General features: G+C 54.4%; 1 protein-coding gene across 5 annotated transcripts in view; it reads right to left on the reverse strand.

The window, feature by feature from the left end:
* RIN3 (Ras and Rab interactor 3) overlaps positions 1 to 25,257 on the reverse strand; it is a 119,229-nt gene that overhangs the window by 19,302 nt on the left and 74,670 nt on the right. For 3 of the 5 annotated variants that reach the window (XM_073800100.1, XM_033850700.2, XM_033850701.2), the window contains exons 4-7: positions 17,736 to 17,808; positions 13,361 to 13,452; positions 4,246 to 5,814; positions 2,004 to 2,312 (exon numbers count right to left, since the gene is read on the reverse strand). In XM_073800100.1, the coding sequence (XP_073656201.1) occupies positions 2,004 to 2,312; positions 4,246 to 5,814; positions 13,361 to 13,452; positions 17,736 to 17,808 (2,043 nt within the window). Of the gene's footprint in view, positions 1 to 2,003; positions 2,313 to 4,245; positions 5,815 to 13,360; positions 13,453 to 17,735; positions 17,809 to 22,412; positions 24,460 to 25,257 lie in introns of those variants that run through there. The other 2 variants (XM_073800101.1, XM_073800102.1) reach the window with 2 other exon arrangements.

The raw sequence follows: 25,257 nt of genomic DNA on the forward strand, positions 1-25,257 counted from the left end.
TCTCTGGACTCTGCACCGCATGGGACATCCCATCTCGAGGTCTGACTCCCACTCCATGAAGAAAACCCTCCACTTCAGCACCCCGACTCCACTGCTGTAACCCTCTCTCTTCCAATCACATTTCCAATATTATGATAAAGGGTTAATGTGCAGCTGTAAGTCAGGGTGGCATCTGCTTACGGGGAACAGTATTCATTCTCACAATTGACTGTTGGACCCAAGTCAGTTTAATCCAAAAGAGTGACTCCAACCTGGAACTGTGGCCTGTTCCAGGCCTGTGAGGAAGTTTTTCTAGGGTGAGGGGACCTTGCACCATCCCCCAGTCACACACTAACAGATGTTTTCTGTTGGCCTGTGGTCACACTGGCCTGCCCTTCTCCAAGGCAGATGGAGAATCCCTCCCCTAAAACAGCCACCACTGGTCGAGCCCGCCAGGCACCATGCACTGAGGTTGACATTTTACATATGCTGTTTCCAATACCCACAAGCGACCAAGTGTGGCTTCTGAACCATTAGCGGCCTTAGTTTTGCCTCTTTGTAAAACAGCTTCCTCAGATGAGGAAACTGGGTCTTATGGGGTTAAGTAAATCACTCAAGGTCACACAGGTAGTAAGTGACAGAGCAGGAATCTGAACCTAAGTCTGTATGGCTACAGAGGTTAAAACTCCCTCCACTCTCCATTACCATGGCTGTCATGTACAGTTACGCAGGTTGCTTACTGCACAGGGACATCCAGCTGAAGGGGTAGTCAGGGGATGAAATCCAGCCAGCATTGTGCTCAGTGTAAGGTGTGCACCACGGTGCAGTGATGCCTGTGCTTGTCTGCCTGGAGGAGCACTGGGACAGACTGATTAGAAATGGTCCTAATGATGCCCTTCCCAACATCTGCACCCCCTGCTAGGTGCCTTTGCAGCTCTTCTCATCAAGCAGGGAAGTCTGGTTCCTCACCCCTTAAATCTGGGCTAGTCTTGTGACTAAACGAGTCAGTGAAATGTGTCAGACCGGCGTTGTGCCAGTTCAAGTTCATATCGAGAGGCCTTGCAGGCTGTACTTGCCCACTTGGACCCCAACTACCGCCATGGGTACAAGCTTGGGCTAACCTGCTGGAGAATGAGAAACACGTGGCCCAGTCACCCCCATCCGAGACCAGTCAGTAGCCAATCGACCACCCAACACATAAGCAAGGCCATCCTAGCCCAGCCGGCCTCCAAACGACCCCCTCCGACCACAGACCCTCGAGTCAGCCCAGCCCAGCTCGGGCACACCTGCCCCACTGGCTTCTGTAACTGAGTTACGTGGCCATTACGGGTGGAATTGTGTCCTTCCAAAACTCATATGTTGAAGTCCTAGCCCTCAGTACCTCGAAATGTGACCTTACTGGGACATTGGGTCTTTGCCGATATAATTAGCTAAGATGAGGTCATACTGTTGTAGGGTGGGCCCCTAATCCAATATGACTGACGTCCTTATCAAAAGGGGAAGCGTGGACACAGACACGTACACAGAGAGCACCCCATGCAAAGACTGGAGTGATGTTGCCACAAGCCAAGGAACTCCCAGAAGCTAGCAGAGAGGCCTGGAGCACCTCCTTCCTTACGGCCTTTAGAGGGAGGAGGGCCCTGCTGACACCTTGATCTCTACCTGCCAGCCTCCAGAACTGTGAGACAATAAATTTCTGTTGTCACCAGTTTGTGGAACTTTGTGGCGGCAGCCCTAGCAAACGAACGTAGCACCTTTGCCTAATTCATACGAAGGTACAGTATGGGCTGGCTTCCTTGGCTGCTTTCAGTGTGGCAGCCAACCGTGGCTCCCCTCCCGGCCCCCAGGGAACCCACGGTGGCTACTCCTGCCCCAACAGCCTTCTGATTCTGGGAAGGCTTCTCCAGTGCCTTCCAAGGGCTCTGGAGTTGTCGAGGGGAAGGGGTCCCAGCCTCATACGATATCGCTGCTCCAGGGATCCGGAGAGCGCCCCCAGCCCGGGTCCCTCCCGGCTGCCCACCTACCTGGGTTGCCAAGGGCCATGGAGTCGTAGATGAGCTTACAGGTCTTGAGCAGGGTGGAGATCTTCTTCTCGGGCGAGTAGGCCTTGTGCATACTGGCAAACTTCTGCAGGATCTTCTCCATGATGGGCACCTCCGGCACGCTAGTGGTCACGCCCAGGTCGGTGGTCGTGGTGGCTAGGATCACCAGCTGGTTCTCCTTGAGCTGCTGCAGCGAGCCGTCCTTCCTGTGGATCTCACGCAGGCAGGAGTTGATGGCCTCCTTCAGGGGCTTCAGGACACACTTGTACAAGGCAGACTCCACGATGGCTTCTGCAGGGGAGCGAGAGCAGGAGGGTGAGGAAACCAGCTGCAGGGATCCTGCCCCCACGTCTTGTTGCCTGACAGTGTGGCTATCCCCATGCCATGTCCCTGGAAGGACATACTCACAGCCCCGGCAGGTACAGCCCACAGTTCTGACAGGTGAGACAGTGTAGTACATTCAACAAAAGCCAACACTGCCAAGGGCACAGGAGCCACGCATGGTACGTAATGCTTTTCACAGGGCCTGGCACACATGAAACTCTCACAGGGCTGCTTACTAGCACACCACCTCAGAGAGCACCATGTACATGGGAGTTGTGCAGTATACAACCTGTGCAGCTGTACCTGGAGGGCCTGGGTGCCCAATAAATGTTTGGTAGAGTTATTCTTGATGTGTCTCTTTCAATGACCAGATCCATCTGAATCTAGTCTCAAGAATACAGTATAGCCAGAACCTGACTTCTTACCATTTCCACGGCTACCACCTTGACCTAGGCTGTCATCATCTCTTACTTGAGTTATATGAATAGCCTCTTGCCCTGGCTTCTTTTAGTCCATTCTCAACACAGCAACTGGCATAATCTTGTTATGCCGTGTTTGATCATGACATTCCTGTGCTCAGAGCCCTGTAAGGGCTCCCATCTCATCCACCATAGAAGCTGCAGTCTTTCCCGTGGCCCACAAGCCCCCTCTGCGACCTGTCCCTGTGACCTCTCTCACTCATCACCCATTTGCTCCCTGTGCTCATGCTGCCCCAGCTACCTTGGCCTTCTTGCTGTTCTGCCAAGCGGCCGGGCTTGCTCCTACCTCGGGGCTTTTGCACTTGCCATTCCCTTTGCCTGGAGAAATGCACGTGGCTATCCACATGGCTTATTCCTTCATTGTTCAATGTCATCTTATCCCAGAGGCGTCCTGATCAGCTAGTGGAATGAGAATTAGTCATCTCTGGTCTCACAGCGGCTGTGCAACACACATGCCATAATCCCCACTCCACACATGGACCAACGCAGGCTCTGCCGGTGCAGGTCGCACAGCTGGTTGGGGCCTGAACGAGGATTTGAACCCACGTCAACTTGACACCAAGGCAATGTTCAGCTTTGGTTGACAGTAGGGAAATATTCTTGGAAAGTCTTTCTGGCTCTGTCCGATCCCCAGGGTCTCAGCTACTGGCCCAGCAGGGGAGGTCCCAAGTCCTGTCCCTGTAGGGAGACACCTGAGCTGCTCTATCCCTGGGAGGTGAGGGAGGGGCCCATGTCCCCACGGCTGAGTCTCCGTAGAGGCCAAGATAACCCTTCCCTGGCACGCAGGCCTAGGCTTGGCCCATGTCTGGGTCTAGGGCTGGTCCTGGCTGTCTTGGTCCTCATCCTGCTGCCTCCCTCTTCCCCTTTGCTTCTCCAGCCTCTTCAACAGGACGACGGCTGCCCTTGCCTCCGTCACCCCACTCCTGTCTGTCCTTCCAGGCCCTCAGAGCCTCTGCAGCTAGAGGCGTGGTGACCCGGAGGCAGGGACCTGCGGTCAGCTTCCCCATCGCCCCTGGCTCCCGTGTAACCTTGACCAAGTCCGTTCCCCTTCCCGGGCCTTTTTCCTCATCTACAGAATAAGAGGGTCCATGCCCTCTAGGGTCTCTACATCTCTGCAGCCACCAGATCTCCTGCAGGGACTGCCTCTGACCCTCCGCAGCCATGTGTGTTCGTGCTTTTTTTTTTTGGCCGCTAATCGCTCCTGCTGACTTGTCTCCCTAACAAAACCAGGAGCATCCTGAGGGTGGGGTCCTGCCCAGCTCTCAGGTGGTTGAGGTTCTGCCATCTAACTGGGCCCATGGGCCGAACTCGGAAGGAGGAGACAGAACAGCAGAGGGGTTAGTTCACGGAAAGGGAGGACCATCTGGGTTTATCCCTGGCTCCCCCCCGCTCCCAGCCCCTGCCCCAGGATGCGGACCGACCTAGCTCCTCCTCGGAGTGCAGGGCAGGGTCCACCAGGGCCTTGAGCTCGGTGCTCTGCAGCAGGTAGCTCTTGAGCTGGGTCATCATGGTGCGGATCTCCTGCAGCATCTCCATGCTGGAGGTCTGGTGCGCCATCATCTCCAGGCTGTACACCTTGTAGTCCTGCACCAGGCTGCCGAAGTACGAGGCCTTGTCCTGGGCCAGCTCCACCACCTTCTTGTACAGCTTGCGGTTGTTGGAGAGGAAGGCGCTGAAGACGCTGGAGAAGCTCACGAAGCTCAGGCGGTGGCGGGCCTTGCCCAGGATCATCGACGACTTCTTCTTGATGCCGGGGCTGCTGAACTGCTCCAGCTCCTCCTCTGTGCTGCTGGTCGAGTAGGAGTCCTGGTCTGTGGCCGAGGCGGGCACCCCCAAGCTGTCCGAGAGGGAGGCCAGGGAGCCCTTGAACTCCGGGGTGCTCTGGGGCCGGGCCCCGGGCCGGGCACGCGGGCTCTGAGTGCCAGCCGTGGGGGCAGGACCTTGGCCTTCTCCCAGTGGACCGGGCCTGGGGTTCTCGGGGGCCTCCCCGTCCGTGGAAAGCTCGGCAGTCTCCAGGGGAATTGGAAGGACCGAGACCAGCTGCCGGGAGAGCCGTTTCTTCCTGGGAGGTGGGACCGGGGGTTGTCGAATCTTCCTCGGAGGCTCTGGCATGCTGCCCGGATCGCCGGCTTTGGCCGCTGCTTCCTGGCCTTGCTCTGTGGTTCTCTGAGGCCCGTCCCCAGGGCTGCCGGAGGTCCCCTGGGGAGGCAGGCGGAGCGGGGATGCCCTGGAAAGACCCGCCGGGTCCCCCTCCGCTGCCGCCCCCCTGTCCGCCTTCCCTGCACTCGGGTCCTCCAGGGAAGCCTTCTCCGCGATGCGGCGTCTGGGAGGGGCGGCGGGGAGGCTCTTCTTCGTGGGCGCTGGAGGGACGGGGGACTGCAAGGGGCTGGGGGCTGCCCCCGGCTTCATCTCTTCCTCCCTGAGGGGGCCCAGGCCTGCGAGGGGACGCGGGAGCCTCTCACAGGCTGTCATGGGTGGCTGGCTTGGAAGCTCCGGGGGGCCTGGGGTGTGGGGTGCCAGGCGGGGGGCAGACGCTGGGGGTGAGGGAGGAAGGGCCTTGGGATGCGGAGGCGGGCGAGCAGCCGCTGAGGGAGAACCAGGCAGAGGGCAGGCCAGAGGGGGGCCGGGGGGAGGAGGCCGGCTGGAGCTGGGGGGATGGAGGGGGAGCGGCGGGGGAGGGGGGGCTGGGCGGCGAGGGGCCCACCTGGAGGTGGGGGAAGTAGCCTCGGAGGCGGGAGGCGACGGCAAGGGGCAGCTTCCCGGGGGTGGCTGGTCAGCCGGCAGGGAGCTGCCGCAGTCCTCGATGAAGGCTGGATTCACAAACCACAGGCGGCCGTTTCCTATGGGCAGCTCGATCTCACACGAGCAGTTTTCGTAATGGGCGGATGACCTGAGAATGGAGGCGGGGGGCGCTCCCGGGGCTGGGTCTCTCGGGGCCTCCACTGGGCTCCCACCTCCTGGCCGGGGGTTCAGCGAGGAGTCCCAGAAGCCTGTCGAGATGAGGGAGGGAGAGGCGGTCAGTCCTGAAGCCGGGCCCCAGCCTGGCCCGGGCGGTGTCTGTGGGCTGCACGGGGGGCAGGGCGAGGGAAGGCCACACAGTGCTTGCTTCACCGCTCAGAGGGTTGGTTTCCCCTCTTGGACTGTTTTAAACCTCTCCCACTACTTCCTGCTTTGAGAGGGGAAGCCCCACGCCATCCTCCCCTGCGGTGTCGGGCTGGGGCCTGGACGGTGCTGGTGACAGGCTCAGCTTCAGTCCTGTCCCCTGGCGTGTGAGACCCCACGGTGGGGGGGGCACCCATGCCCCGGGGTGCAGGTACGTACGGGGATGGAGGGGGCAGAACCCCGGAGCTCCCGATGCTGACCGGCTGGGTGCTTTGGGGCAGGTCACCGGACCTTTCTAGGCCTTCATCTAGTCATCCCTAGGATGGGGTCCCGACAGAGAAGTTGCTTTGGGCCTGTTTGGGCCACTGCAGTTGTCACAGCGGGAAGAATGAACTATGGATTGTAGCCAGTGAGCTCAGACCTGACCACCCAAGTGGGGGAATGCCTGCCCTCTGCAAAATGATTCTGCCTCTGGCCAATCTGTGTTAAAACAGGAAGCTGCCCTGTGCCCCCAGCTCAGAGAGCTGGAGCTCCTGCGCTGCTGAGTTAAGTCCCAGCACATGCCTTGCTCTCGACTCCGCCCTTAGCTGGGGCCACCAAAGCAGGCCTACACTGATGGGCAGCACCAGGCTTGTTCTGGGTAACGGGCATGGGACGTCCAAGCTGAAAGGGCGCCGGGGCTTGACTAGCTCAGAGGAGTTCTTGACCTCTCGGTACCAGGCTCTATGGAGAATCTGACAAAAGCTCGGGATGCTCCCAAAAGGCCACAGGAGCACATTTTGAGAACAAGGTCACTTGGCTGGCAGGTCACTGCAAGCTCCCTTAAGCAGCTCCTTTCGGAGGAGTTTGGAACCCAGGTCTCGTTCCACGCGTTCATTTCAGAGATCGATAGTGCAAATTCATTGTTAGTGATTGAGACAGGCCTCTAGCCTCTCACCCAGGGCTGTTTACCTCTGGGAGGGAGTCATCAGTAAGAAAACCACCAAAAACAGCATCAAAGACAATACGAGGAACAAACGTGCACTGCGTTCTGGCTGTTGGGGATTCCTTGCTCTACAGGGACCATCTCACCGATCCCTGACCACAGGCCTCTGGTGTAAGTCCTCATGTTGTCCCCGTGTGGCAGATGAAGATGAGAAAGCCAGGGAGATGAACGGTCACCGGGGTGGTGAGTGAAGGAGCTGGAATTTGAACTAGGTCACACTAGCTCTAAAGCTGAGAGTGGCATGGACATATAGACACTACCAAACGTGAAACAGATAGCTAGTGGGAAGCAGCCGCATAGCACAGGGAGATCAGCTCGGTGCTCTGTGACCACCTGGAGGGGTGGGATAGGGAGGGTGGGAGGGAGATGCAAGAGGGAGGGGATATGGGGATATATGTATACGTATAGCTGACTCACTTTGTTACACAGCAGAAACTAACACACCGTTGTAAAGCAATTATACTCCAATAAAGATGCTAAAAAATAATAATAAATAAATAAATAAATAGAGCCGTGTGCTGGGCCGCCCTTCATAGGAACTTGCGACACTTCCCATCCTGGTTGCTCTCCTGGCGTGAGTGAGTAGTGGGGTGGTGAGCACCCCAGAACGGGGAATGTGGTAAGAACACAACAGGCTCTTGACATCGAAAGACAGGAGATGTTGCAAGATGGCCAAGGGCAGCCGTGCATGTGTGTGCACGTGTGCGTGCCCGCCCTAAGGGATGGGCACTCTCGGGGCTGTGGGTGTTTGCCACCTTGCTGGCCAAAGGGGTCAGAAACCCAATGAAGGTGAGCAAGGTGTAATCCCAGGACGGTGGGGCTGCCGAGAAACTGACTGAAAGAGAGCCGTGCGCATCCACAGGGGAGCAGGGCAGGACTCATGGTTCAGCCCCGTCCTGGGCAGAGGCTCCCAAGCCTGGAAGTGCCGTGGCCGGCTGTCTCCACAGCATCAGATGACGAATTTTTGTGGGACTTTCTGACATGCCAGGCTCTGTGCCCATGCCAGCCACCACCTGAGGACGTAGAGAGCCCGGAGGGGGAGGGTGCGTCTCCAGGCTCTCCCTAGATCCAGGCGGGTTGTTCCTGAGGGCTGCCCGGGCCCTATGCTTCACTTTCTTGGGCAGCTATGACCCCTCCATGACCGGTCCATTCTCTCGGGTACTTCGCATGGTCTCCTTGGAAGGTTTCTTAGCAAGGAGCAGCAGGCGGCCAGTCTAAGGTGACTGGGCTGCAGCCCCATAGGTGAGCTGAGGCCCCTGAGGCTCACCTCCAAGTTCTCATAAGACCCTTCCTTTGGGAGAAGGTGCAAGTTATGGGGTAGACGATCAAGAGAACCGCCCACCCATGCTCGGACACTCCCATTACCACTCACCTAGCTCGTGGCCATAGGCTGCCTCCATGCCCCCATCCCGCCCCCAATCCATTCTACTCCTTGTGGCTCTATGCTGGGCGTACGGTGGGCCGTTGATTTCTATTTGTTCAGAATCGCTTCCCAACCTTTAGCCTGGCATTCAAGGCCTGTGGGATCTGGCCCTGCACACCCTCCCAGCGCTGCCTACGGAATCCCCACCCGCTCTCTCTGCTGTTCACTTCTTCCTGAACACGCCACGGGCCACCACACCTTCAGGTCTTGGCTAATGTGTTCCCTCTGCTTGGAATGCTTTTCCCACCCTCTCCACCTGGCAAATTCCTACTCATCCTCCAACACTCAGGTCAAATGTCCCCTGTTTGGTGGAGCTTTCCTGACACGTTCAGGCCTCACCTACACTCCCCTGGGCTCCGCAGTCCTGGTGCACACTGACGGGAGAGACCAACCCTAGGACTGTACTTCTCTGGTTTCATCCTGAACCATGGGAAGAGGTCTAAAGACAAGAAGAGAAGAAGTGAGAAAATGAGAAGAGGGAGGCAAAAAGGAGGGCAAAGAGCTCCATAAGTGATGGACCACCAGCTGGACTGCCCGCCTCAGGAGAGCAGGGGGGGTCCATCATGCACAGAAAAAAAGAACACATTCTCCACCGCCCAGATCTGTGTTCCTACAAGAGTGGAACAGACAGTGGGGTTCACAGAAATGGGCCCGGGGCCTGGGTGATTAGGAACCACTCCCCTGCCCCTAAGATAGGCCTGGTGGTTGTACCTCGCAGGGCAGAGGCCCCAAAGCGAATGCCGCTCTGAGGGGTGAGGAGCTGCACCCTGGGGTCTGAGGGCCTATTAGGGAACTCAGTGGCAGCATAGGTCTTTATGCTTAAAAACAAGGAAGTAGGGCTTCCCTGGTGGCACAGTGGTTGAGAGTCCGCCTGCCGATGCAGGGGACACAGGTTCATGCCCCGGTCCGGGAAGATCCCACATGCCGCGGAGCGGCTGGGCCCGTGAGCCATGGCCGCTGAGCCTGTGTGTCCGGAGCCTGTGCTTCGCAACGGGAGAGGCCACAACAGTGAGAGGCCCGCGTACCACAAAAAGAAAAAAACAAAACAAGGAAGTAGGTAACATTCTCTGCAGCCTACACAATGCCAAGGCCAGGGGAGAAGCAGAACGCTGTCATGCAGGCCTTGCGGTTGGCCCGGCTGTGGGCATCTGTGCCCACCGGCACTGGGCAAGCTCAGCTCAGTGGTCGCAGTTCCCCTAAGGGCCTGTGCCCTCACTGCCTCTGTGCTGCCCTCGGACTGAGGCAGATGTTTTGCTGGCCCTGTGGCTTCCTGTGTCTCAGCTGGGGATGCCTTCTGCCAGGCGTCCACTCCTACAACCCTCAGAGGCCCCGGGCCAGGCCAGGTACTGGGCTGTAGACCCTGAAGGCAAAGGTGACAAAGGTTGCACACTTGAGGAGCCCTGGGCTACCGGCAGAACAAAGAGGGGACGAGTAAATGCAGCCAAGTATTCCAGATGCCATGGAAACAGCTAGAAAGTCTGGTGAGATCAGTGGGTGAATGTTGTTGTGGCATCCTAGAGACGGGCTGTTGGACAGCTGTTCAATCTGGAGTTTTCAATGAATTTTTAATAAGTAGGAAAATTCTCATTACATAATGTAAAGGAAAAAGCAAGTTACAGGCAAACTTGGAAGCACTATAGAACATACGCTTTTTCTAAACATATTTTAAAAATATTAAAACATATACATACTACAAATATGTCTGAGAACCTCTGCAAATCTAACCCCTATCTGTCACCGCTTTCCCTAGATCCCTTTTGCACTCAGATTCAACTGCATGCAGTTTAGTGCCGAGCTGCCCCCTATGTTAGTTTTGCGGGCCCAAGCTTACACCTACATAGACCTTTTGAACGTTGGCTTTTCCAAGGCCAAACTCAGACTTTCTTACATCAGCTCACGAGCAAACATTCTGTGCGATCCCATGGTGCTGAGCCTGTAGGTCGGTAGCCCCGTTTCAGCAACGTCATCCCTGTCTGAACAGCAGGGCTTGTGCAATGATTTGGATATTCATGACATTCTATTCATTTTGTAAAAAGTGAGTAGACTGCCAGAAAAAGAACCACCGCCGACACTAGCGACAGAAGACACATACGCCTCGTAAACGTATTCCAACTATGAGATCACCAGGTCGGGAGTCAGAGCCTGGCCGGTGGCAGGTCGGAGCGGGAACCAGGGCTTAGGGAGGAGGCTGAGCTGCGTGCAGAGATGAGCGTCTGCTGCCTGCAAAGCCCGGCTGACCTTCTGCTCCTATCACGGAGATTTCCCGGCAGCCTTTCACTAAGCCCCCTTTTATCTAAGCTCGTTTGAGTGGGTTTCACTTCTCTGCCGCAAGAGTGCCTTGCCCAGAACAACGTGTGATGCGCTGGGCACAATGCCTGGTGTGTCTGGGCCCTTGGCAAGTGCTGCTCTTGGCATACTTATCATCACAACCGCAGGTGAAGGTCAGGGAGGTCTGCACATCCCAGAGCCAGGGCCTCTGGCCTCTGACAGGATGTGCCCTTTTGGCTCCGGGTCTCCGTCCATTCTGGGGAAGGACTGAAAAGTTAACCGTTCCTCGGCTCCAGGCAAAACCTATTCTGGTGAACCTCGCTTCTGACCTTCAGCCCTTGGGGACACCAGGCCTGATCAGAACCCTCCGGTTATTCGGATTTCCCTGGCAGTCCAGTGGTTAAGACTCTGTGCTTCCAACACAGGGGGCGCGGGTCCGATCCCTGGTCGGGGAACTAAGATCCCACGTGCCGCGTGGCGTGGCCAAAAAATTAGAAAAAAGAACCCTGATTCCTAAGCTTCAGTGCACTCAGATTCCATTTAAATCCCCTTCGCAAGGACACACAATCGGAACTGCCACCTGCTTCCCAGAGGGCGCCTCCCCTCTCACTTCCTCAACGTGCCCCAGGTGAAGCTCACCCAGGATAGAAGGGCTTGTCTATTCCAGAAAGGAATGTGCTTCTTCCCAGAGGAGCAGCTTGTCTTTCATACAGCCGTTCCTAGGGCTTAGGGGCAGCCCCGTCCCTGCACCCCAGGTGAGAGGAAACTGCGGGTCCCTGGGGCAGTGGGTCTTAGGGACGCCTGCCCCAACCTACCCACAGTGAGGCTGCTCACTGACCCTCCTCTCAGAGGTAAGTCTCTCCTGATGCATCTCACTTGCCCTCCCAACTTGGCCTCAAAACTGGCAGCTGACTGCTCGTTGCAAAAGAACTGAGAAGGTCATGAGGTGCAGCTGAGGGGCAGTGGAGGGGCTGAGCCGGGAGTCAGAAGCCCCTGGCATGCATCCCAGCTTCGCTCTTGCCTGCCTGGAGCACCCTGGCCAAGTTTCTCGGCTGTGCTAAGAACTGACTTTCTATCTTTAAAATGGGGATGCAAGGATTGCACAAGATAGCGCCAAGGGCGCGGCAATGAGAGCGTCACCTGTGGCATTTTAGACCTTAGGAGGGGTGTCACTTGGACTGTATGAGTTACAAGACTCTCACCTGTCCCACATGAAGCTTCTGGAAGGGTAAGAGCCCAACAACTATAACATCTGGGGCCCAAGTTCAGTGTTTATCCCCAATATCAACTGAAAACTGGCCCTGAAGTTTATAAACTGGGTCAACCGGACCTAGGAGAGCCTGGATAAGGAGTTAAGGGGCAGCACAAGCTAGTGGGTGAGGGCTGGAGCCCAGCTGCCCAGCCCTCCATGGACCCTGTGACACTGGACATGTCACTCAACCCCTCGTGTCTGTTTCTTCTGCCATAAAGTGGGGATCACAATAACAGAACCTGCTTTCCAGGGTTGTTTGAAGATCTGATGCATCAGTGCAGATGAAGAGGTCAGTGCTCAGTAAACGCGGACATCCGAGGGCCTGGACTCCTCCTACTTCCTGGCCTTTGACCACGAGCTGCCTGTGGCATCTCTTGCATTGCTGTCTAGAGGCCTCTCTGGGTGGTGGACAGTGGCTGGCTTGGGAGCCAGGGGGGATCGCCTCTGATGCCAGGTCTGCCTCTAACTTCCTCTACACCCCGGGTCCGCCCTCTCCATCACCCTCTCCTCCGTTCAACCAGCACTGGTGAAGATGTGCTGCTGTGCTCAGCCACGTGTGGTGCAGGTTCCTGGGTGCGGTTTAGACTTTTTAATAAAAACATCGAGGTACAGTTGACTTACAATATTATGTTAGTTTCAGATGCACAATAGAGTGATTCAAAATTTTAATAGATGATACTCCATTTAAAGTCACTATAAAACACTGGCTACATTCCCTGTGTGGCTTAGTCTTGATGAGGACTTATTAACTGCTTTGTTTATAAAGAGACCTGACCTCTGCCTAGGACTGGGGGCCCGCAGAGGCGGCTGGCTTGTCTTCCTGGCAGCTCCAGACTTGGTGAGCTTGGGCTCCCTGACGGTTAGCATGGAGAGGCCGTGTCAGAGGTTGGCACTGGCTCCGCGAAGCCCATCCCATGGAAAGGGCCCGGTAAACGTGAGCTCTTCTTACTATTACGTGGAAGGGCTGGGATCAGAAACGCTCCTGTCTTTTACTCTCCCCTCGTCATCCCTCAAAAGGTCAGAAGGGTAAGGGGCAGGGTGGGTGTGCTGAATCAGGACAGGCAAGGGAGTGGGGGCACACTCTAGCTCATGATCACGTTCACGCTGCTTTTCCTTCTGACGAGGGCGGGGCTGGGGCCCAGGTTCCTGGCCATCGCTGAGAAGTCCCCTGGCGTTTGGTCCAGCTTCTCCCGGGCCGCGCCCTGCCACCAGGTCAGCCTGTGTGGGTCCTGACCAGACCCAGCTCCCTCAGACCCAGCAAGGCTGTGCATCAGACCTCCTGACAGCTGTTAAGGGCGCCACTCCGAAAAGAGGGAGAATCTCCCTGCTACAGGGGCTCAGCACCTGGGGCAGGGGTGCAGGTGGTCCCGTGGGAGCTGGGACTCAGGATCCAGCTCGGGGTCAGCCTGACGGGCCGTCCATCTGCACAGGCGGTCAGCGGGGGGCAATCCAGGGGCTCCATTTCCTAAGGCCCAGCCACCTCCCCTGACCCCAGAGGGGACTTACCCAGGCCCAGGTTGGAGATGGTCTTGAGGTCTGTGAAGCTGCTGGCCTCAAGGATGGCCTGGGGCAGCCTAAGCTTGAAGGGCAGTAAATCTCTGTGGAGACACGAGGGGTCGGAGGTCAAGTCCGGGGAGGGGCCTGTGTGTCCATTCTCGGCCCCCCACCGCCCCCAAATCCTCAGCCCATAAAGGAAGAACTCTGGCAACCCCGCTGGCGGCTGGGATCGCCACACAGACTGGAAACTTCCCTGGGGCCAAGGGGAGGAGTCCTGAGACTGAGGGAGCAACCAGTCAGATCCGGGTCCTGTGCCTGCACTGGCCTCAGGGATGCTAAGACCCTCCTTGGGCATGGAGAGGGTCGGGGGAGAGGCTTTATCCCCAGTTTTCTTGGCCCTGGAAGTCCCGGCAGCTTCTTCTAAAGGTGCTATTCTGGGTAAGGCGAGTGACCCACCCCTTCCAGTCCTCTGACCCCCGCTGCTCCGCGCTGAGACCTGCAGCGGGTGCACAGACAGACTCCCCTGGTGAACCTACAGCCAGGAACCCGCTGGCGAGCACACAGCCAGACAGACACCTCTGACGACATAGCCAGCTCTATCTGCTGCCTTTGGTCTGAATGGGGATCTTTTCAGCGATCTCTCCAGAGATCTCCCAGAAGGGATCTAGACACTCTCCCCCTTTATTGTACAGATGGGGAAACTGAGGCCCAGAGAGGGAAAGGAAGATGTCCAGGTCTGGACACATGGTGGGTGGAGGGCAGAGTGTGCTGAGCCCCAGGCCTCCTAACTTCAAGCCCAGGGCTGTTCCTTGGGGCAGGAAGGCGAGTGTGGCCCTGCAGGGGCCCCAGGATGGCTGGTCCCAATTCTACGTCTCAGACTGGCATTCAAGGCCTGTCACAGTCTGACCCCGACCCCCATTTTCAGCCGTATCCCCAGCTCTGTCAACCTTCTCCCCAAACCCTGATTCGAGTCATTGAAATCCCATCCGTCCAGGCCCACTGACAGCCTTGCGTGATGGCCGCCTGTCCCCGGGGGTCTTCATGGCCTTACTGTCTATACCGCACCCGCCGTCTCCTCCCTTTGAACTACATGAGAGCCCTGGAAGTTCCTGGAAGGGGCGGGCAGCTTTGCACGTCTCTGATGCCCCCAGAGCCCTTAGCACACACCACAGAGGCTCCAAGAGTGTTTGCCGAATGGACCCGTCTAAACTTGGGGAACTGGATTGGGGGAGAGCAGAGCAGAGGCCGCCTGGGATGTGGGTCGCCGGGGAGCTTCCCAGACCACCTCTGCCCATCAATACAGGCTCTGCTGCTCCGCGGGGTGCCCCCACCCCTTCATGGGAAGTGTTTTCACGGGGGAAAAACACTCTGCTTATGGAATAGCAGGATGGGGGAAGGTGGGAGAAGATCCTGGGCCCTTTTTTGAGTTCCTGGGTTGTGGCCTTTGGCTTCTCCATTGTCAATGGGGTGGGCGTGGCCCATCGATCTTTGCTTCATTGTCATAGTTGTGTGATTCTGAGCATCTGAGGCCGTCTGTGGGCCTCCAGTCAGCCCTTCCAGCCAGGCCAGGCCTGGACCCAGACCGGACGGGCCCTCAGTGCCGCATCCCCGCCTCAGGCCCTGCCCGGTCACCACTACCTCGATCTCTCAGTTTGAAGGGTGGCAGAATTCATCCCGGTGTTGCCTGTCTACCTGGTTGGCTGTCTGGCCTGCCACTGGGGTTTCCAAAGGCTCCTGGGCCACTGCATATATTGAAATGGCCAGCAGAATCGCTCGGCTCATCCGGCAGCCACCCCCTCCCCACCTCCTCTGCGTACTGCTCAAGATGCTGCAGTGGCGGCTGCCGACCACGGCCCAGCCCGGGACCCCGGCGTCCAGGGCCTGCCCCAGCCTGCTCCCCCCTCCTGCCCACCACAGAGCCTTCCCTTGCACTCGGGGCCTCCTCGCTGCCTCCCAAAGTGTCATCTTCCTACAGTGACTGTCCCCTGCTCATTGCCACCTCTGAGCTCTGCAGAGAGGGAACGCCCCCTCGTCCCTTCCACCTACGTCTACTTAGACCCTACACATTCTTCCAGGCCGCACCACGGGCCCCCTCATTCTCCATAAGCCAGTCCTGCTCAAGGATTTCACGCACGTCTGCCACCCCACCTCCAGCATCCAGTTCAGCACTTTATCCAGGGGCCACCTCTTCTGATCCAAGGAAATGCATACACAGGATGGGGGTGTTCGTTGAGCATCTACTATGTGCCAAGTATCGGGCTGGGTGTTACCCAGTTTGGTCCTTATATCACATCATGTTATTATTATTACTACTACTGTAACACAGCAACCCTATGGACAGGCATTAATACTTTTGTATTAGTTCATCCTGGATCAGCTCCTGGGGGAGCTGCTAAGATGCGGATTCTCAGATCCACGCCCAGGGGTTCTCAGCGTTGAGTCTGAGTGTGGGTCAGGAATCCACATTTTTAAACACCTCCCCGGCAGCACCGTGCAGGGTTAGAAAGAGCTCTGTGGGCAGCGTGCAGCACAAGCCTGACTTAACACAGACGCCCGGTCCACAGAGCTGGTTGTAGCAGTCACTGCCACAGTCCCACCCGGACCCCTCGGATGCCTTTCACCAGCTCTGTGCACCCATAGCCCAGCCTCGGAGGGGTTTGCTCCTGAGGGCCAGCACCCGTGACCCTCAGAGGCTCGTCCTGACACACTGGAGCCTCACTGCCTGCCCCAGTGGCCCTACAGAGAGCCACGAATGCCTGGGTGTGCTGGCTTGGGGGTACAGAAGCCCAGCCCCGTGGCTTTATAGTGGACCCCGAGGTCTGCTTTATGCTCCAGAGCTGCTGGAGGGATCTGGCTGAGGCTGGGACGGCCCCTGCAATGGACCCTTGCTGGGTTTCTCTCCGGTCTCTGTCCTGCTCCCCACTTCCTGGTCGCTTCCTCCTTGGGGGCAGGTCCTTTAGCGCCCCCTGCACATGGATCCTCCTTTCCAAGTGTGCCCCTAGGAGACCCCCAGCTAAGCTGTCACTATCATTTTCTTAGAAGCGGTTGCCAAACCCTGGTTTGCAGAGAGGTTTGTTATAAATGCAGATCGTCTGTCCCTTTATCTTACTTCTTCCTCCAGCCTCTACAGCATGGGTATTATCGTTCCCATTTTACCGAAGAGGTAGTTGAGAGATTAAGATTAGCTCAAATTCTGGGCTCTGCAATGATGTCATCATTCATTCACTCACTCGCTCACTCGAAGCACCCAGCATGGGCCAAACACTAGACTAGTGCCTTGTACTGAGGTAGAACTTCTCAGAATAGGAGAGGGCCTGACTCTGAGAGCTTGACGTGTCGTAACTTGCAAAGGGTCAGGGAGCCGCAGATGCTTTGCTTTGTGGGCCTAGAAGGACACGCCAGGTCACAGGAATCATCGTGGAGTGCACACAGTGGGGCGGCTGTAGAAAAGATCATGGACCTTGGAGCTCTATCTACTTTGAATCCCCACGCTGCCATTTACCAGCTACGCGACCTTGAGCAAGTTCTCAAAGTCTCGGCTTCCTCATCTGTAAAATGGGACTAAGAAGAGCACTTACCGGGTGGAACTGTTTGCAAGATTTAAAAAGAGAATGGATATAGAACTCTAGCGCCATGCTGGGTACCTGGAGGGCCCTCAACAGGCAGCAGCTTATTGTCAGCGTCACCTGTTCTGCCCACGGGGTCCAGGAGGGTCCTGGTAGATGGGGGTGGTGGTGTTCTGGGTTGAGTGAGGCTTTCACCAGAGGCAACATGAATGGTCTCTTTGAAGCAGGGGGAGGTGAGCCTGGGGCCCTGGACCCCAAGACATCTTGCCCAGCTCTGCTTAAGTCCCTGTAGCTTAAGCCATTGGGTTTTGGCACCAAAATGTAGTTTTCAATTCGTGTCGACCTGCCACCGGTCCTGAATAAATAGAGCAGCTCTGAAGGTGGTTACCAGACACCCTCTCCACCCAGCAGCTGCTTCACAATCACAAGCCCTCTCCCACGGAGGGAGGGTATCAGCCCTTCCTGCTGTTCCCACAGGAAGTTCCTTCTATAACTCCTCCAACGGGGCGGGTCAGGTCCACACAGGACTCCAAGCTGTCCTGGAAGCCGGAATACAGGAAGCTGCTATGACGGGCAGTGAGCAAAGGGGGCAGGTGGTGGTGAGGGAGGGGACTTTACTGGCCGGTCCAAGCAAGCAGCAGAGCCAGCACCCCCCTTCACAGTTACCAGGGTGAAGCCAGGGGACTGTCCCCTCTCTCTGCACCCTGTGGGCGGCACACTTCCCTCTTGGGGCTTCTCTGTGACAACCCTGTCCCCACCCAAGGTCGCATGGACATCTGTTGCCATCAGATGCCCTCCTGGGGGCCTGGGCTACTCACCTACTGACACAGTAGAACGCGATGAGTCTGAAGATGTCCTCAAACACAAGAACCGAGCCTTCCAGGTACAATACTGAGGAGAGAGGACAGAGGCCTTGGATGAGTGTCCCTGTCAAAGGGGAGGAAGGTCCCTGGAGGGCGTGTCTGCCCTGTGCTCACGGTAGGTCACAGCACCTGCTGCGGCACCCGGCCCGCTGCGGCCGCATGTGCATCTGCTGCCCATTGGACCACAGGGAGGTGAGAAATGAACTTCTGTGGTGTTAATCCACTGAGATCCCAGGGGCCTTTCTATTACAGCAGATGGTGTTACCTTACGTAACACACATTCCTCATTTTGAGCAAAATAACACAGAAGGCTCTAGATTGTAAAAGCAGAATTTGAAAATGTCTTGAGGGAATTCCCTGGCGGTCTGGCGGTCAGGACTCGGTGCTTTCACTGCTGAGGGCGCAGGTTCAATCCAGGGAACTAAGTCTGGGAACTAAGATCCCGCAAGCTGCACAGCGTGGTCAAAAAACAGTCTTGAATTAAACTTTCAAGGTCATCTCCACTTGACAATTCTGAGGGCTGTGAGGGGCCAGCAGGAGGACAGGTTCCCTGTTCTGCTGTGGCCTCCAGGAGGTTCACTGGTCCAGGGGTGCTAGACTGGGGTCACTGGCCTTTTACCCAAGAACCCCAGGGCCTGTTAGAACCCCACTTGGTTTGATTACACATGTAATCCAAGAGTGAGGGTGACCCAAATACTTTCCAGCTTTGACAAGGAAGAGGGGTCAAAGCATTTGCCAAAGAGCCCACCCCAGGGTGGACACGGCTGCTCGGAGGGGCAGGGCGCCGGGGTATGGCAGGCAGTGCCCGAAGCTGGGGTGGACGGCCCAGAGGAAAGCGTGGCACTACACCGTGCACTGCTGCAGAGCCCCAGGGCAAGGGGCCCAGAGCACCTGAGTGAGCTGCGCCTCAGGAATCTCAGCATCTGTGCATCGCTCATCTCCCGACTCTCGTCCCCGGGTTCCACATGCCCAACAGGTGATGCTCCCTGCACGTGGGACCCCACAGGGTCCTTTCTTGGGCCTCAGAGGGGCCAGGAAATATGTGTGCATCACACTTCAGTTCCAATTTCCTGAGGTTCTTCTAGCGTCCATGGGGCAGAGGCGGAAGGCAGGACCCAGGTTCCAGGCCTGGCTCCAATCCTGGGATCAGCAGTGTGATGCTGGGTACACCCCTTCCCCGCTCAGCACCTCAGATCCTCCACCTGCAAAGGGAAGGAGCCCTTCCAACCCTAAACACTCGTGCATCTAGGTGACAGCAGCCTGCTGTCCTATTTTCAAAGCCTAGGACAACTTTCCGCTGCATTGGTGATCTGTGAGATGGTCACAGGGGACACATGAACCAACACGTTTTGTTCTAATAGCTTTATTTTAATACATTCCTTCCTTCTAATACTATTGCACTGTTCTACACAGTTAACATGATTTTTTAAAAGATTACATTCATCATTTATGGCAAAGAGACCATGGTATCCCATTAGGATAGATATAAAAATTTAAAAGGGAGTTTAAAGAAAAATATTAGATAGATTACAGTACTCGGAGGTACCGGGAAGATGCCCATAAAGGACAAGTCTGCGAAACATCAGTGCATGGAATTACCACCCTCTATGAGTTAACGGCCATGAGGCAGCCCATGGCGCCACCTAGTGGCCCGTTAGTGCATCGCCCACTCTCTCCACAGGAAGCAGCACAAACTGGCCAAAAGATCTCCCGTAGTTGGGAGATATTGCTCCAACTGCAAAATGGGAATGTAAAGACCTTTCTCAAGAATCCTTCAAGGGGGGATTAGTGATGATGCACGCAAACAGCCTAGCCTCCTATGCCGGGCCTGCTCAACAATTAGCAGGTTTTCTTCATCATTGAGACATGGTCTGACCTCTGCAGACACAGATTAAACCCTTAAGATAGTCAGTCCCTCCCTCTGCTGTGCCCCTGGCACTTTCTATAAAGCCTGCAGCTCCTTTAGACTTAGTTTACCCCACTCTGGTCCGCTCCTCGGGTGCAGGGACCAGGGCTCATTCATTTTTGTAGCTGGGGCCAAGCAAACGTCTAGCGACCCAATCACATTTTTATAGTGAAAACTGTAGATTTGTCAAAGCACAAGCAATGGTCAAGGCTCATGTCTGTTTCTTTGTAACCAGGTCTCTTCTGCCCCAGCCCCCAGCTCGTACCTTCCCGTCCTGCTCGTGGGAATAGCATCTCTGCACACCAAGGACACACCCGGGGGAGCTCCTGTATGCCAGGGCCAGGGCTTTGCCCACATGTGAGTCTCCCTCAGTGCCCAGCACAGTGTGTGGCATGCGGTTTGGGAGATAATAAATGTCTGCTAAAAGTCTGTCTGGGAGGGAGATCCCAGAGGAGTAGAGGCCCCCAGGGGCATCTGGTTAGAGTCTCAGACCTCCCACTGTGTAGATCAGGGTCTTCCTTGCAGGGGCCCCACGGGACACCTGGGACTTGAGGGAGTCCCGACAGGCAGCCTCCCACTGTCCTGGAGCAGAGGTGAATGCAAACCGGCAAGAGTTAGACAATCCTCTGTTCCGGTGGGTGGTGGTAGAGCTCAGCTTCCAGGACCGCCCTGTGTCCTGCCCTGGCCTGGTGGTTGTATGCAGGTGCCCAGGCCACACAGCCTGAGTGTGAACGTGTCTCCAGCACATTATTGCTTATCCTCCCTGCGCCTCGGTTTCTTCAGCTGTATAACAAGGATAGTAAAGTACCCACATGTTGTGGGTTGAACTCTGTCCCCCCCAAAATACTTTTCAATCCGAACCCCAGGTACCTATAAATGTGACCTTATTTGGAAAGAGTGTCTTGTCGGGTGGAATCAAGTTAACACAAGGTCAGAATGCATGGGGTGGGCCCTAAATCCAATGATTGGTGTCCTTATAAGAAGACAGGTAGGACTCCCCTAGTGGCACAGTGGTTAAGAATCCACCTGCCAATGCAGGGGACATGGGTTCGAGCCCTGGTCCGGGAAGATCCCACATGCCAAGGAGCAACTAAGCCCGTGTGCCACAACTACTGAAACCCGCGAGTCACAGCTACTGAAGCCTAGAGGCCGTGCTCCCCAACAAGAGAAGCCACCACAATGAGAAGCCCGTGCACTGCAATGAAGAGTAGCCCCTGCTCGCCGCAACTAGAGAAAGCCTGTGTGCAGCAACAAATACCCAACACAGCCAAAAATAAATAATAAATTAATTAATTTAAAAAAAAAAGAAGACAGGTAAAGACCTGGGACACAGACACAGAGAGGAAAAGACCATGTGAATGGAGGCAGACACTGGAATACAGCTACAGGCCAAGGATTGCTGGCTGTCACCAGAAGCCAGGAGAGTGCCTTGAACAGATTCTTCCTGGTCTCCAGCAGGAGCCAACCCTGCCAACCTCGACTTGGGATTGCTGGCCTCCGGGCCTTTGCTCGTGCTGTCTCCTCGTGCACGGAGGATCCAGCTTCCCCCTTCCCTGCCTTGAGGGATCAGCTCCAGGTCCACTTTCTGCCTCAAAGCCTTGCTGGTACCCTGACCTCTCCCACAGGAGAGGCCACACGCAGGAGGTACTGTCCTAATCACACATTCTGGCTCAGGAAGCAGGGGATATGTGGTCACATTGTGACGTGCGCCGAGGCTTCTCAGACGGTGAGACTGAGAACAGGAACGGGTCTCACTTTGCCCATCACCTACACCGTGCCCAGCCCTGCGCCCGGCATGCAGGGAAGGCTCTGAGAAGGACAGCTGGGCTGACCAGGCCTCCTGGTGTCAGAATCAAGAGTGAACCAAATGTCCAGAGATAGAAAGTACATCCTATCTAAGGAGAAAGGGGACAGGGGACAGGGGATGGAGTTTCTTTTTTTTTTATTGTGCTAAACTATGAAAAACAAAGTTTAGCATTTAAACCATTTTTAAGTGTACAGTTCAGTGGCATTAAGTACATTGACACTGTGCAACACGGGGCTTCTTTTCTGAGGTGTTGAAAATGTTCTCACATTGACCTTGGTGAGGGCTAGACAACTGAATATACCAAAAGCCACTGAATCGTACACTTTAAATGGGTGAATTGTATGATACTGAATACATGGAATAAAAACATGTCAATAAAGCCATTATTAAAGAAAAGAAAATGCACACATACAGAGTGGACTGAATTTCACTTCCTGTATTACGTTTTTCTGGGATTTTTACAATGAGCATATATGAGCATTTATAATGAGCACATATGTAAATTCTCTAAATTTTTCTTGAATTTCCTAAATCTCTCCGTAAATTGTTCTCAGAAGCCGATGGGTTTCCAGAGTCCTCTCACTCATGCTGCTTCGGTGCCCCTCCCAGCACTGCGGGCACAGCTGACAAGCTCCCCGTGTCAGCCACTGCCGGCTGGCTCCTCCCAACAAAGATGCCGGCTCCCCTCTGCTCACCTTTGCGTCCTTGAGCAGCAACTCCTCCACTGTATACAGCTTCCAGCCTCCTCACCAGAAACCACAGTGGGAATACGCCAGACCCTGTCTAAACCATCCCGCTTTCAAAGAGTGAGGAGAGAGATGACCAGACCCACCTGCTAAGTCCCGAGGTGACAACAGGTGACAACATTGGGGCTCTGTCCCTGCCTAGAGAAAAGGAAACTTTTCACCTCATGACTCACCATCAAGGCTGAATCGGGACAAGGTGGAGACTCCGGGTCTACACATGCCGGCCTGGCTTCTAGCATTTACAATCTCAACGTCAGCTGTCCACGAAGAACCGAAAGCCGTTAGAAGATGTTTTGTTTTAAGAAATTCCATTTTCTCACTCAATAATACAAATGAACTGCCGAGGCAGGAACTGTGTATGTATCTTTTGTTCTCCATGGTACCTCCGGCACCAGGCATGGCGCTTTTAGCAAATTGCTCCATCTCTGTGATGACATTATTGAATGTCGTAAATGGAGTCATGCAGTACATATTCTTTGGGATGGGCTTTTCCCACTCTGCATAATTTCCTCGAGGGTCATCCAAGTTACTGAGTGAATCGATATCCCGTTCCTTTTTAGTGCTGAGTAGTAACCTATGGTCTGGATGTACCACAGCTTCCTTGGTCATTCACCCACTGAAGGACATCTGGGAATTTCCAGTTTTTAGCTATTATGCACAAAGCTGCCGTGGAACATTTATGTACATGCTTCTGCATGAAAATATATTTTCCTTTCTCTGGGGTATGTGCCCAAGAGTGCAACTGCTGGGTCCCATGGTAAGTCTCCCCTTCATTTTCAAAGAAAGGGCCAAACTGCCCTCCCGAGTGGCTGTACCATTTTACGACCCATCAGCGATGAAGGAGTGATTCGATTTCTTCCCATCCTCGCCAGCTGGGTGTTGTCACTATTTTTTACTGTGGCCATTCCACTAGGTGTAGAGTGATATCTCATTGTGGTTTTCATTTGCATTTCTCTAATTTGCATTTCAAGAAGATGTTGCATGCCCTTCCGTGTGTACATCCTCTTTGCTCAAGTGTCTATTCATGTCTTTTCCTATTTTCTAATTGGACAGTTTCTTTTAATGTTGAATTTTTAAAAACCGTTTAATTAAGATATCATTCACACACCATACAATTCACCAATTTAAAGTGCGTGATGATCTTAGTATATTCACAGGGTTGTGCAACCATCATCACGATCACTTTTAGAACACTTTCATTAGTCCCCAAAACAAACCCTGTCCCCATCAGCAGTCACTTTCCACCTCTCCCTCCTCCTAGCTTCTGGAAACCACTAATCTACTTTCTGTCTCTGTGGATTTGCCTGTTCTGGACTTTTCATATACATAGAGTCATACAGTATGTGGCCCTGTGGGTCTGGCTTCTTTCATTTAGCATCATGCTAAATGTTCATCCACGTTCGTCCATGTCCGCGTTGCAGCAGGGGTCAGCACTGCATTCCTCTTTATGGATGAATGATATTCTGCTAGACGGATACACCACATTTTGTTTATCCATTCATCACTGATGGATATCTGGGTTGTTTCCACTCTTCGGCTACTACAAAAAATACTGCATTGAACATTTGTGTACAAATTTTTATATGGACATATGTTTTCATTTCTCTTGGATATACTCCTAGAAGTAGAATTGCTGGGTCCTACAGTAACTCTACATGTTTAAGAAACCGCGGGACTGTTTTTCAAAGCAACTGCACCATTTTACATTCCCACTAGCAATGGATGAGGTTCCACTTTCTCCACACCTTTGCCAGTACTTTGTCTGTCTTATTGATTCGAGTCATCCTAGTGGGTGTGAAGTGGTATCTCCTTGTGGTTTTGATTTCCATTTCCCTAAGGATTAGTGATGTCAAGTATATTTTCATGTGCTTATTGGCTATTTGCATATATACTTTGGAAAAATGTCTATTCAGATCCTTTGCTCATTTTTATTTGGGTTGCTTGCTTTTAATTTTGAGAGTTTTTTTTTTTTTTAAAGACGATGTTGGGGGTAGGAGTTTATTAATTAATTAACTTATTTTTGCTGTGTTGGGTCTTCGTTTCTGTGCGAGGGCTTTCTCTAGTTGTGGCAAGCGGGGACCACTCTTCATCGCGGTGCGTGGGCCTCTCTTGTTGCGGAGCACAGGCTCCAGACGCGGAGGCTCAGTAGTTGTGGCTCACGGGCCTAGTTGCTCCACAGCATGTGGGATCCTCCCAGACCAGGGCTCGAACCCGTGTCCCCTGCATGAGAAGGCAGATTCTCAACCACTGCACCACCAGGGAAGCCCTGAGAGTTCTTTATATTATAGTTACAAAGCCTTGGTCAGATGTGTGATTTGCAAATATTTTCTCCCAACTATAGCTTGTCTTTCCATCTGTGAACAGGGTCTTTCAAATTTTATGTTAAGAATGAAAAAAATGGGACTTCCCTGGTGGCACAGTGGTTAAGACTCTGCGTTCCCAATGCAGGGGTCCCAGGTTCAATCCCTGGTCTGGGAACTAGATCCCACATGCATGCTGCAACTAAGAGTTCACATGCCACAACTAAGAAGCCAGTGAGCCACAACTAAGGAGCCCGCCTGCCACAACTAAGCAGCCTGCCTGTCGCAACTAAGACCCAATGCAACCAAATAAATACATAAAAATTTAAAAAAAAAGAATGAAAAAAATGAATACTGTTCAAGTTTGCGAAATAGTAAGCACTCAGCTGGTGCTGCATAAATGATTCCGCAGGGATATTTCCAGCCTGCTTTAATGAACAGTCAACTCTTCTTTGCATTTGGCCGTATCTATTGTTATAATTGATGTATGAGGGGTCTTTAACCCGTTATTATCCTTATCTAGACCAAAGTCCCCTGTGCAATCTTACTGGCACTATTAAGTCCCTCTGCAGACATTTTCTTCATAGTTGGTCCAAAGGTAAAGTTTAGCCAAGCCTGGCTTAATTACCACACATTCCTAGTGACTGAGGTGAGTGAAATCGACCAGTGAGACATTCTACGTCATGTTCATTTTAAGCAGAGAATGGCTTTGGCATGT

The sequence above is a fragment of the Tursiops truncatus genome, chromosome 2 (genome assembly GCF_011762595.2).
Source record: "Tursiops truncatus isolate mTurTru1 chromosome 2, mTurTru1.mat.Y, whole genome shotgun sequence".
Lineage (NCBI taxonomy): Eukaryota > Metazoa > Chordata > Mammalia > Artiodactyla > Delphinidae > Tursiops > Tursiops truncatus.